The sequence below is a fragment of the Bacidia gigantensis genome, assembly GCF_019456465.1.
Source record: "Bacidia gigantensis strain McMullin 20006 chromosome Unknown contig_278, whole genome shotgun sequence".
NCBI lineage: Eukaryota > Fungi > Ascomycota > Lecanoromycetes > Lecanorales > Ramalinaceae > Bacidia > Bacidia gigantensis.
Window position 1 is genome coordinate 305900 of NW_025408606.1, and position 13705 is coordinate 319604.

General features: G+C 50.6%; 4 protein-coding genes across 4 annotated transcripts; 2 read left to right on the top strand and 2 right to left on the bottom strand.

Moving 5' to 3' along the window:
• Positions 1–1182: 1182 nt before the first annotated feature.
• On the top strand, positions 1183–1944 carry KY384_007560 (uncharacterized protein; the record flags this gene model as incomplete). The annotated part of the gene is made up of 1 exon (XM_044816051.1): positions 1183–1944. One exon carries the CDS (start codon positions 1183–1185, stop codon positions 1942–1944), a length of 762 nt encoding a protein of 253 aa, XP_044666691.1.
• A 2951-nt stretch (positions 1945–4895) lies between these two features.
• On the bottom strand, positions 4896–5277 carry KY384_007561 (uncharacterized protein; the record flags this gene model as incomplete). Its single annotated transcript, XM_044816052.1, has 2 exons — positions 4896–4910; positions 4942–5277. The coding sequence occupies 2 exons, from the start codon at positions 5275–5277 to the stop codon at positions 4896–4898; spliced, it is 351 nt and encodes a 116-aa protein (XP_044666692.1).
• An 881-nt stretch (positions 5278–6158) lies between these two features.
• Positions 6159–7430, bottom strand: KY384_007562 (uncharacterized protein; the record flags this gene model as incomplete). Its single annotated transcript, XM_044816053.1, has 1 exon — positions 6159–7430. The coding sequence occupies one exon, from the start codon at positions 7428–7430 to the stop codon at positions 6159–6161; it is 1272 nt and encodes a 423-aa protein (XP_044666693.1).
• Positions 7431–10977: 3547 nt separating this feature from the next.
• Positions 10978–13017, top strand: KY384_007563 (uncharacterized protein; the record flags this gene model as incomplete). The annotated part of the gene is made up of 1 exon (XM_044816054.1): positions 10978–13017. One exon carries the CDS (start codon positions 10978–10980, stop codon positions 13015–13017), a length of 2040 nt encoding a protein of 679 aa, XP_044666694.1.
• Between the last annotated feature and the right edge of the window lie 688 nt (positions 13018–13705).

Sequence of the window (13705 nt, forward strand, 5' to 3'; positions counted from 1 at the left end):
CGTCATATATCAAATGACGTAGAGGAGACCACATGACGCTATCAACCGCTAGATCACGCTAGTAAAAGGCTTATCTGAGACATTTATTGCTGTCGACTTCGCCAGGATCTAGACGATCTTGGATGATGATGAAAGCTAGTCACATCCTGTGAACTCGAACATTGCGAGTAAATTCGTAGAGGCTATGCACCTATCTCGCACCACTCCAAAGGGTTTCAGCCACTCAGCATTAGGAAGGCGATCCCGTGACTTCGCGTTGTGCCCGTGCCTTGGACGGCCATTTGGAAGCGACGATGGACGAGCATTTCAGCCATGGTTTATTCCCTCCACTTTCTTCGGCGAAGTATCATGACTCACTTCAATTTTGAACACTTTTAAATCCAACAGCTGTTATTGTCCACCTATCAAATTCATGCATTGGTAGCCGCTCGTGTCCTTCAGCATTCGTACATCAGACAAATTTTTCGTATGAAAGAAGCGAGAGGACACTCAAACCTTCTCCTCTATTAAATCTCAGATACAATGAATCCCACACACGGAATGCCAGTCTGGCACGAGATCCCCGCCCGTTCCGTTCCCCGCGCTCAGGCCTTCTACAGCTCTCTTCTGAACTTCCAATTCCGGACCGACGAGCAAGCAGATGCTGAGAGAGAATCGAGAGCGATGTTCTGGTTTCCCAATGCAATCATAACATCGCAATTGCAGATTGGGGGTTGCATAAGGAGAGTTCCGGAACACGAGAAAATCTACGATTCGCCCGACAGCAGAGACGGCGGCCACACCATGCCTACGATGTTTTTCTTCGTCTTCAACCTGGAAATAGCATTACAAAGTGTGGAGAACCTTGGTGGGAAGTTTTTGATGTTCAGAAGGGCCGGGGGAGAGATGCAAGATATTGCGCTTGTAAGAGATACTGAGGGGAATGCTCTGGGGCTTTGTGGGATAAGGCCGCAGTAATTGGGCAGCAAGTTTATGTCGTGGATGAATGGCTGTGTAGCGCGATGGTAGAAGGATGGGGGCGTTGTATGATAGTCACAAGTGCGCGTATTGAGGTCGAATTACCACGCGTTTGCTAGCGTTATCCAATTCTTTCGTCAAATCTGCATCTAATCTTCCCAATATATGTGGAGCCGCCCTCATCGGGTACGGCTTTACTTCAAAGCTCCTACGCTTTAATCAAGAATGTCTGTGAAATCTCCGCCTTCCGATCTCCCGATCCACGCCTTTCCCTCCGCTGAGGCCCTGAAAGAGTTCCTCGACCGTGAACACACGATAATCCCTGGGTTCTACCTCAAATTTGCTAAGAAGTCATCAGGCATACCTTCTGTCTCAGGATCTGAAGCTGTGGAGACGGCTTTATGCTATGGCTGGATTGACGGCCGCGCAAATGGTCTCGATGATCAGTGGTGGCTGGTCCGCTACACGCCCCGCCGCGCGAAGAGCATCTGGTCTAAGAAGAACGTGGCTACAATAGCAAGATTGGCAGAAGAGGGCAGGATAAGGCCGGCAGGCATTGCAGCAGTGGAGGCGGCAAAAGCAGATGGGAGATGGGACCGCGCTTATGCTGGTCCAGCTACGATCGAAGTGCCTGTGGACCTTGCTACTGCACTCGCTGGGGAGCTTGCTGCCAAAAGATTCTTCGAGGGAATGAACAAGACGAATCGGTACTCCGTCCTGTGGAGGGTGGAGACGGCAAGCCCAAAGGCTCGGGCAGGGAGGATTGAGGCGATGTTGAAAATGTTGGTGGAGGGAAAATCTCCTCGAGCAATGGAAAAGCCTAAGCGAAAAGCTATTTACAAAGGCTCTAAGATCACAGAGACGCAATCAACGCAGGACTTGACTCGCAAACAAAACGAGACTGCGCGACCAAGGCGTAATGATGCGATGAAACAATCTCGACGTGCTGGATTACGACAGCGAAATCAGACTCAAGAACAAGGATGAAACCCTTTTGAACTTATTCTCGGGAGTATTATCAATAGCCTTGGGTCTGAAAAGTCCTTCGAGAGATGACAGCTCGCATCATTGTCTTCAGGAGGAGAAAGCAGTTGGCGACCAAGATACGCATGATACGACATTGAGCGTTCCACAAAATGAATGTACCATCATGCGACGTTGCCACTGGGCGGACAATCAGGAAGGCAGAGTCTTTAAAAGTCACCTGGAACAAGGGATAGACTGGTCTTGAATACGAAGACGCAAAGCACAATCAAAGCAGTATGTATAACGACTGGGTTAAACGACTTTGGCGGCGTAGAGAACGAACCTTCGAAATTTTATTATGGATGAATACGACACCGACTTACGGCACCATCATTAATCTCGTCGAGCTATTGCATACGTCATCACTCGTCGACTGTTTCGACAGCCATCATCTACTATCACGATCCTAGTTGTGTGTAGAGCGCCAAGAGCAAAAGGAGCGTAAGCAGGGTAAAAGGACAAGTCACTTGCAGCACCGGCATTGAGGCGTTCGGTATACACAATTGCAGGGCCGCAGCAGCAGCAGTAAGGGGCATGATCAGCCTCAATAGGCTTTCCCCAAGACTGAGAATTCTCTGAAACCGCTTCAGGATGTGTTGATGCCGAGTCGGTATAGACGGCTCCGATGCTATGCGGTGGCAGTGTCAGGTGGACTGCTGACGAATCACAGATCATAAGGGTCACCAAGAACTTCCCCAAGAATGTCTTGGTCTCCCTGAATGGGTGCGAAAACGAGGGCTAACCGGGGTGGGCCAAGGCCTATGCGGCTATACCTCCACCGAGCGGCCAATGACGTCGAGCCAGCGTTTTGTCATCTGATAATCGACGACAGAGTCATCCTTTAGCTGAAGGAAATATTTAAGCAGCTTCTACCCAATACGATTCCTCTTCTGATATCGTTATGCCACGGAAGCCTTCATAACCAGAAACAACCTCACACATCACGCAAACCCAAGCATCATCACCACTTGAACTCAACATGGCAGCTCAAGCCTACTACAAGGGCTCCTCAAACTTCCCTCCGCCCCCTCCTTCAGCAACAGGGACTGCACCACCTCCATACTCTCCCATGTCTCAGGTTCCACCACCTCGTCATCAACAATATCACTCACCAGCCCCTCAACAACAATATCAACAGCCTTCACCACAACAGCAACAGCAGCAGCAACGACCTCCCCAACCCTACTATCCAAATCCAAACCAGCGCGCCTACTCCCAACCCCCTCCCCAACAACGACCACCGCCACCACAACAACAACCCTACAAGCAACCCTACAACGGCCCCTACCGTCCAAGCCAGCACTACTACCAACCCGCCTCCCCCTCACACTACCCCCAATCCCAACAGTCCCTCTATCCCCCACCCTCACAGCCCATCTCGTCTCGCCGCTCCCTCTCCCGCTCTCCCCACCGCCACCACCACCATCACCATCACTCCGGGCCCTCGTCGCGACGAGCATCTAAGTCCCATGAAGCGCGAGATTCCTTCCTCGGCGCGGGCGCGGGCGGACTTATCGGCGACGTGCTCTTGGGACCCGGTGTCGGGACACTAGGAGGAGCAATACTAGGCGGACTGGGGGGGAATAGGCATGCGAAGCAGAAGGAGCGGAGGAAGAGCGAGGATTATTATCGAAGGAGGAGTCGGAGTGGGAGCTATGATTCGCGGTGATAGATGCGAGGGACGATGATGAGCTGTATGAGATGAGTGGATGGGATGGGAAAGACTTGTTTGATGATGGCTTGGTGTTTGGACCGATGGACGTATGGATGGATTTATACCCTTGGGAGTTTTCTGTGATACTCTTCTATGATCAGGTAGTTATACATACATGCAGAACATGCCATGCATGCTGAGCATGCAAATATCAGATGATTCTTTGGCTCAAAATACCGTATGTCAATGTGAAACGCAGACCATATCCTCATGCCTCTAAACTTCCAATTTATCAGGTTTGAAACATCCTCATTACACTCATCCAACCCATCCCTGCCCCGCGTCCTCGCATCTTCGCATCGACCATCACCGATTATGATCTTCAGTTCGAGTCCGCCTCACGTAAGCGGCTATCTCTCACCCCGCAATCCTTCCCACACAGCTTCTGCCCCTTGCCACTGCGAGATATATACCCAACTCATCATCCTTGCTATTACGCATACTTAACAGAGAACGAATCGGCGTTCTACACGAACACTTTAAAGGTCAAGAAGATGGGGATCACAATGATTGCGTGATAATGATATATTACACCCTCTGCCCCAGTGCCACATTCATGCATATGCTTCCTGTTGCAAAGAAACTATTAATACAACCCCCTCCCGTTTTCTCGTCCCCTTCCCACCGTCTTTCTCGTCGCAAATAACCAGCAGATCTCACGACACAACCGCCCTCTCCTCACCTCCTAGCCCCGCCTTTCCCACCCCCATCCCCTTTCCTTTCCCTTTCCCCTCTTTTCCCTCCTTGTCCTTATTCTTACTATGCAACCGCCTATACTCCTCCAACCGCCTCGTCTCCAGATCCTGGATACTCACATACGAAGGTGGGGGCGCGAGCGGTTCCTAACCACTATGCGCCAGCACCCTCGTATTGCCACTACAGTGGTGCACCGCGAGCATAGTGCCGCATTTGCCGCACTTGTGCTCGGCGTCCTTGAGCTGTCGGATGAAATAAGGTATGCAGCAGAGGAAGGAGAAGCAGCAGAATAGGACGGCCATTGCACTGTACACCACCGTCTTGTTAGCGGTAGGTTCTTTGTGTGTGCGTTTTGTGTGTGGAAGGGGATCCGGGGGGGGGGATGGAGGGAGGACTCACTGGGTGGTATTCCCAGAATGGAACTCCACGGCCGTCATGGCGATCTGATGGCAAGCCGGACACTGCACCCAAGCCGGGGCGTTCTGCAAACTTGCCAAAGGCGTCACGGGCGCCATCGCTGGTTGCGCTACCATAGGAATTCCGCCTACGCCTGGCGATACGACGCCCGGCTGCTGCGTGTACGCCGGCGCCACTCCTTGTGGTGGCTGCTGACCTTGTGTGTAGTATTCATGCTTCTCATTCATAGGGCTAGTGACGCCCGCTTGCTGCTGGCCGGGGTATTGGCCCGTCGGTGCAGGCTGGATGGGCTGTTGTTGGGCTTGGTGTTGGTCGATAGGATTGCCATAGGGTTGTTGAGCTGGTGGGGAGTGCGCAGGCGAATGATATGGGTCTGGGTTGGGAGAGGGGGCCCCATAAGGAGCGGGTGGTTGGCCGTATGGATGGGCCTGGTCCATGGGTGAAGCCTGTTGATGACCGGTCGCCATTGGAGAGGGAGCGGAACCTGGATGTTGTTCGTAAGGTGGAACTGCGCCTAAGGGGGAAGAAAGGGTGTCAGTAGTTGGAGAGCAGCAGGTGGATGGTCGAAGAGGAGGTGAGGGGCGAGAAGTGGTGGTGACTGACTGTAGTTGGATTGCTTGTCCATTGTTCTGGCCGGTTCAGGGGGTAGCTCTGAAGAGCTGTTTCGGGAGTAATATGGAGACAATGAATGAAGCTGCTTTCGAATGATAGTCTCTGTCGGTGTGTCAAAGGATGTAGGAACGAATGATGAATTGTGGGTGCGACGTAAAGAAGGATGGATAGTGAATGAGGGAAACCAAATTGGCCTCAGCCTTCCCCCCGTGCTCGTTCTTTCCCATTTTGCCCACCAAGTCTCAGGCCGTAACAGCAGCAGCAGAAGCAACGCGTTCTAGGCAGTCGGCACAGCCATTCTTGGCGTCAAATTACGGGCTGGTGCGTCTCTAGCGGCCCCTATCTTCCATAGGGCAAGGCTGACCCTAGAGCTGGACGAATAGGACGCCTACGAGTCATGCGCTTGGCGACTTTAGGCGGCTGTAGTGCCCGTACATTGGCCGGCTTATCCGGGGGCTAAATCTTGGACTCCCCGTGCCTTCTTGGGTCGAGTTCGGTAGATGGTGTCGAATCAAATCCCCAACCGATCATTATTCCAAGGCCCCACAATATAGGTATTGAAGATCTAATTTTAGTATCTTGGACGTCGAGGGCGAAGATGTCCATGGTACCAACTTTGTTTATGTTCCTAGAGCGTAGATATCACTATCCTTCGGTGTCTCGCACAATCTATATTCCTTCGTAACTCTGATATCATACGTTTTCACTATGCCTCTACATCCAACCGCCGAGGACCTCAAGGCACGTACTCCGCCAAATTCAAACAGTCCCACTGCCTCTCCCCCTCCACTTCCTCCCACCACTCCTCACTCGCCCCACCCCCCTGAATATGCCCCCTCACTTTCTTCTCCTCAAACTCCTCCCGGCTCTTCGTCGCGAAATGATGCAATGCCCACCTCTCCCTCGTACTCGGCGTCCTCGAACACGGCGGCTTGATCTCATCCCCGTGCTCCCCGACCTCCATCGCCCCGTCTCTCATCTCACCGACGCAATGCACATTATGGAATGATTCGAACTTGTCAAGGCGGACGAACGTCTTGATGGCCTCGTTGTCGTTGTATGGAGGGGCAGCGTGGTCGGGGATGCATTTCGTGTATACTTTTCTGCTGTCCGTTGGTGGAGAGGGGGTGGAGAGGAGCCCAGAGGAGGTGTGGAGCAACCAGTTCACGCCCACGGCTCCTACTGTGCTGTTCTGTTCCCAGGATTGGAGGAAGGTGAGGAGGGTCTCGTTGCCGGTCATTTCGAGCAATTCGTCCACGTCCAGGAAGCCCATCCAAAAGTGTTGATCGCGAAAGCGTGTGGCGCAGTCGGTGTAGTATTCTTCCTGGATGCCTGCGCGGTCTTCGAAGTCGGGGTTGTGTTCGACTGTGGGGTGGGAGATGAACGTCAGAGACGTGGAGGGGACGCTGTAGTTGGTGTCGGAGAGGGATGGCATGGTGCCGTCGTCGTGGATATAGAAGCGACGGATGCCATGGTGGTGGTAGTGGTGACGGAGGAACTCTTCGAGGTCGCGGGTTTGGTTCTTTACTATGAGAGGGATGAGGTTTCGGTGGTGGATGGTATGCGGGGCGATGAAGAGCTTACCTGTGAGGCAAAGCGCAATGTGTTCATCCTCATCGGGTGGTGGCAAGGGTGGGTTAGGTAATGGCGAGGGACCCTTCTTGTGTTGGCTGATATTCGAGGCCAGTGAGGCGTCTGGAGATCCTTCAGGCAGGGGAAGTGTGCTAGTAGGGTCATCATAGACGTGCTCTAGACCTTTCCATAAATTTCTGTGTTCTTGGACAAACCTATGCACCATTTGCCAGTCAGTGACGTTGTGCTTGTAATCGAATGTTTGTCGAAGCTTGTCTACGAGATTCGGCGCAAAAGCTGAGAGAGGCTTCGTCCTGAATGGTATAGCGGGATGCCATATCGCAAAGATGAGGCAGCATGCGAGGACGATGCGCAATAGGAAGCGCCTCCTCGCAACCGGACGGTATCGGCTTCTGCGATAGTCCTCGAAGCTCATAATCAGATGGACGTATGTCATGTGAAGAAACAGAAATATGTTTCTGGAGAATCGAAGTGAAGCTCCGTACCCTTGAGGGGAGCATACTTTTGGTCAACGGTCAACCTAATAGGCAAACTTACATCTATGAAAATCATACCGCTTGGAAATTAGACTTGATTTCTGAACATGTCTTTTATGCGTTCGGATCCATTTACATCTTCTCCTCAAGAGATCTTTCTTGAAACGTTCAATAAGCAGGATAACAATGAGTACGGAATTCAAGATTGCTAATCTCTCGAGAGAACATCGCCATTTCTTTTCGCTTGAAGGTAAGTAAAGACAGTGTTGTGTCTTCGAATATTGATTGAGCAGCCCGAAATGCAAAAGAACGACGTCTCAATCGCAAATTACGATAATCAGAAGTATAGAAACCGCGAATAGTAGTCATTCTTGATAGCGAATGTTGAGTGGACATGCGTTACGACTTGGATATGGTCCATCGAACAGTAGAACAGTAGTCTACTCTCGACAACACCGCCCCTTTTGGCTCAGAATTCAGACCTTGCGGGAGTCGAAATCATCGAAGCGAACACGACCGACGAGACCTATGATTTTCCACCAGTGAAGGTTCAGAGAACGGTAGATGATATACTTGACATCGGACAAGGGTTTAAAAGTCATCCCTTTCAACTTCCAGACATAATTGAGGTGCATATTCATGCCCATGTGGTCGTGCATTGAGAGGCCTATATGACTCCACATGGATTCGATGTGTATACAATGCCCCGACTGCATCCACTATCGGGTCTTGTCAAATTTTCGCAAGCTTTCCTATTATTTCAAAGGTTGCAAGCTGCGTTGCACTGTATTCGGGACATGACTCGGCTTTTGGTGAAAGATGAGTGTGCGATCCTAAGAAAGTGGAGCCTGCACGAGTCATGAGCCAGGAAATGTCCTGTCGCTCATGCTCGGTCCACAGCCCACCACTGCGACCCATTCACTGTCTATCTCTTTGCCAGCCTTTAGACACTATGACTTCAGATCGCTCGGCCTATGTCTAGGACCTCCATGTTTGAGTCTCCCGTGTCCTTTGCTTTACCGCGTCGTTGCCTTCCCACCCATCGGTTTGTCTATGGGCCCTCGCAATGCTCGCCACGGCCACTGTTGGATCGTTGATGCTGAGGGACTGGTTCCGCATATCCATTACTGTGTGCGTCCGGCCTGAGCACCATCGCCGATGCTGTGATTTGAATCCTTCATGTCAAAGGATTCGACCCTACTTGTCCGCTCCTGCGTGTATGCGGCCTTGTCGAAGTCACCAAAGTTATGATTAGATCATTCTCGTCCAAGAACCCGACCCTGCACGCTTACGGTCATCACATTCGATTGAAAGCTCGTGATCTTCTAATATTTGCCCTCTGCTATGCGGTCAGCGAGCGATGTTTGGTTCTGGGCCAAGCATCACCTGCGCGGATCTGGCACAGGCACCGATTGAGTATCATCCCCGATTTTGATTCCGCCAGGGTCATCATCTCCCATCCATAGGGGGCAGGTTCCACGAAATGGCTCTTGCATACGTTGCTCAATGATACATACATCGGCGATTCAAGGCGAAGAAGAGACAACTAATGGTCGCAACTTGAGTCGGCATGCTCTTCTCTTCAACACTGCCTGCATGTGTGGGCCACTTCCTCGGAAAAGATCAGCCAAAAGGAACTCCTGCATTGTGCAAAATTTGATGTCCGTCCTGATATCACCGACAACGTGAAGGATCGACTTAAGTAGGATTTGAGATGGCGCCCTCTTGAGCGATTAATCAAAGGAAACGACGTAATCACCAAATGTCGAGGTTCAGGATCCTCCAGCTCTCATACATAAACCCTCCAGTGGTCCCCCTCAATCACAAACTTCGATTATCAGCACTCCAACTTTCAATCCTCTCACACTCACACTCTGTTTTCAGCAGTCTTCGTTGGCAATAGTTCGGTTACTAAATCCCCACAGCTTATCATGCATCTTCTCAAAAGCGTCTCGATCACAGCTACTCTCTCTACCTTTATCACCGTCGGCGCCGCTACACCAATTGAGCATACCAAAGCACCGCTTTCCGCAGGTGTTCTCAAGCCCAGAGCCGACGAGGTAGATAGAACAGCAATTGTCAATACCTACACCAGCACATCATGCGGTGGTGGCGGTAGTAGCAACCAATTTCTCAATGCCAATAACCAGTGCTTGCATCAGGGTGGGAACTCCATCGAGGTCAACGCAAGGTGGGCGCTTTTCAGCCCAAGTTAAGCGTATAGGCTGACCCGAATAGTGGCTGCAGTACGACGACCTTCAGTGGTACCAATTGTGAAGGGTCTTCTATGGGCATTCCCAATTCAAGCTGCTACACTGTTCCCTACGCTTCGGTATTGGTGAATTGCGGCTGAGTTGCAATTTGGTGAATATTGTAGCTGGCGTAGAAGATGTCGCCGCTACTTGGAGGAGAGAAATGTGATTGAGAGGGGCCGTGGCAAGGGAGTAAAAGCATAATTTCAGTTTCGTAGTTGGGGGAGCCAAATTCCAATTTTGAAACGTCCACAATGATCATCGTCCCAGACAGCTCGCAATGTGTGCGTTAGTCGTAGCAGGAGACCATCTCACCCTTGAACTATTGGTCTTCTTTGATTTTCGTCGTTAGCTTACCCAAGAGACTCTTCGATTAGCGGATTTAGACCGATGTACGACAAAACTCGCAAGTCTCGGGTGCAAGGTACTGGTCGTACATCATACCAGTACAGCACTCAACCCCGTTCTTGCGACTTTCACAGCTGCAGGAAATATGTGTCACAGACGCAAGCCAGTGGAAGCCGGAGTGAGTCCAGTCATGTCCGGCTTCGGTCGAAAGAGAGGTATATTATGCAGAAGCTGATTCAGCCTCGTCAATTCTGTGTTTCCCCGCACACATGCAGTCAGAGTCTCCACCGACATATAACATTGGGATACCTTACACTTTTGACCAACCTCGGACCGTAGCGGTCGGGAAGCTCCGAAGAAGAGTGCCAAGCAACTCCACTGTAAACCTTAAATAGGTAGGGAGCACGATACCTTATAGAACTATGCTGATTCGAAAAGATAATATTCTTATTAAGGGATCTTTGAAGTAGCGAACGCTTGAGGCTTTCGGATACATTGGAATGAGAGCCTGATGCGCCGTTGTAAAGGTCTAGATTTCACGCTTTCCTAGTGTCTGGCGACCCAACGCCGCAATGCGCCTCTCCCATCTCAAGACGTACGTCTGCGTCCAAAGTCAATGTCGCACCATGCTTTGTACTACGTGCATGATGGACGCCATCTAGCAGAGGGCCGCTCTAGTGGAGCTTAAAGTTCCACTGAGGCAACAGAGCTCCACAGATAATGGTCTATTCTGGTCCAAGCGACGAAGATTCTGTGGCTAATATTTATCAAGACATTCCATTCACCCCCTCGATTTGGGTCGATCACGACCTCTCAGCGCTTCAAGAAATCAAAAAGCTTGGTCCATAAGATGGCTTCTCGAGTGACCTTTCATCACCCTCGGTTCATGCTGACGGTCATCGTCCTCATTTTCATCACCTATGCACTTTACGTGCTCGATCCTGCACATGATCGATCATCTCCAAGTCCGTCTCTACCTCTCAATCCTAGCAACAAACAAAAGGTCTTTAGCGATTATGAAAATGCGAGGAGAATCAAGCATGCGGCGAGCAAAGATCAGACGGGCCAGAACGCGACACCTCTCGCGGAGCCTCTAAGCCCAAGACCAACAGGCAAAACCAGCAAGGAGCCGTCCATGAGCAATGAAGAGAAGGAAGGCAAGATGAAAGTCGGACTCGGCAATGCTGTGGGGTCATCCCAATCGCAAGGCAGCTTGAGCGACGGCAGAACGAAAGGGGCTATCAAGCAGACCAGCTCGATCGAGAAAGGAGGGCCGGACAGCCAGGAGCTATCTGGCCAGAAGGCTGATTTTAGCAAAGATCTTCCCGTTGACGGTAGGCTAGAAGAATTAGAGAACGAAGTGAAACTGGCTCTCTCTGGAAATAAAAACAAGGCTTTCCCAGTTTCGGATTTACCTGGAGATGAGATTGACTATCCTAGGAAGGGTGGGAAGAAATCAAGCGGAAAGTACGAAGCTACGAAGGTTCCAAAGACTGGAAAAGTGGGATCTGAGAAGCTTTCAGGCGTTGCTCTTAGGGATGAAGCCTTCGCATCTCCTCACAAAGACCAGACCACCACGGGAGGCATGGATGTTTTCAAGATTAAAAATGCAGAGAGTGGTGATGACGAAGATGAAGTGCATGGTACGCTGTTATCATCTTCAAAGGTCAACACCCCTACAACGGAAGTGACTGGCACAAATATGACTAGCTCACCGAATAGAGATCCAGAGGACTCATCCAAATCTCGCAAGAAGATCACTCCAACTGAGACTAATCCAAATCCTGACATAAAGGTGGAGGATATCGATGGTTCATGGGCTTTCAATGTGAGACGGGACGGTAACAATTTTGGTCTGTCCAAGGATCAGTGTCTTTCAGCATTCCCGAAATTATACAAACATCTTGAGGACATGGTGGAGAGGTTCAACAAGAACCCCATCACCAAAGTCCAACTTGACGCCATACAGTCGGATGTTAATCGAGTCAAAGCTATGATCTATGATGGAGAGCTATATGTTCTGTCTGATGAGGGCCTTGAGGAACCTAATACCAGGGGTATGGCTACTATCAACGCCATAAACCGTGCATTGGTTGCACACCCTGATCGCGCGAATTTGCCCAATTGTGAGTTTGTTTTCTATACACAAGATGGCCAGGCAACGGATGAAGGCGTCCCTATATGGGCTTACACGAAATCAAAGGGCATAGACTTTGAGCACGTTTGGCTAATGCCAGACTTTGGATTTTTCAGCTGGCCTGAGCCAAAGATCGGTTCTTATAGTGAGGTACGCCGGAAGATCTCAGAGATTGATGACCAGATTCCGTTCGGTAAAAAGGAAGACAAACTCGTTTGGAGAGGAGCTAATCTGACCGAGCAACGGCATTCCTTCATTCAGGCTACACAGGACAAGTCTTGGGCAGACATCGGAGTCCTCGACTGGTCCGACGAGAGCAATATCAAGAATAAATTGCTGCCTATTGCAGAGCATTGTAAATACATGTTTGTAATGCACGTCTCCGGATATGCTTGGAGCGCGCAAGGAAAGTACATGCACAACTGCAACTCTGTCTTCGTAACGCACCAGCTGGATTTCGCAGAAATCTATGACCAAGTTCTTGAGGCTTCGGGTCCAGAGCAAAACTATGTCAAGGTCAAGGATGATTGGTCAGATCTCGAGCAGCAGATTGAAGCCCTTCGCAAGAATGTTAAGCAGGCACAGCAAATCGCCCACCAAAGCACGAAAGTCCTACGCGATCGATATCTTACTCCGGCTGCAGAAGCGTGCTACTGGCGGGCGTTGATCGCAGCGTACGGCTCAGTCAGCTTTGAGCCTGACTTCTATGAGCCCAATGAACACACATGGCGAGGGGTTCCTTTTGACTCCATCACGCTCACACGACGAGTCAAGTGGGTTGCTCATTGACGTCATGAAGACTTTGAAAGTCGATCTAAAGAAGCATGAACCATGCCCGACAGTACTCTCGAGCCCGACTATACTATTGCAACGAGCCAATGGACGTCTCACCACAATCAGCAACCTCATGTTCGCTAGGAAAATCAAGTCTGAAGCGATTGACTCTCAGCTTTTACTTTCGCAGGCTACATGCAAGGCTGACCTGAAGGTCTCACATGACTGAATCTTTTAAATAACTGAGGGGACTACACAGCGTCTCAAGAAGCGGACAATTGCTCATGTAAGTGGACTTGGGGTTAGTGTCGCATGCTTTTCACTTACTATACCAGTCTCACTGCGTCTCGAGGTGCGTTAGCGACTGATTGTGAGATTTCAGCCTCTTCCTACCTCAACTTTGTCGATGGCTGGGTAGTCGTCGTAGCGAGAAAGATAAAGATCATGCAAAGAATTCGAATTCCTTGGAAGCACGCGCCACAAGTGTGGACCCACCTCCAGGGCACAACCAGTGATATGACCCTGAAGTGACCGACATGCCATGATTTCGGTGGCTCCTGGCGGTCTTGAAGAGCTTCTTTCGCTCTGCCAGGTAGTACCGGTGTTTAGCATTTGGTGCGGTGAGAGCCGTTTCAAATGTTGGGGCAGATCGTTTCATTCTGGAGGATGTCGTAAACGTCCATCATCTTCACACCCCTTGCTC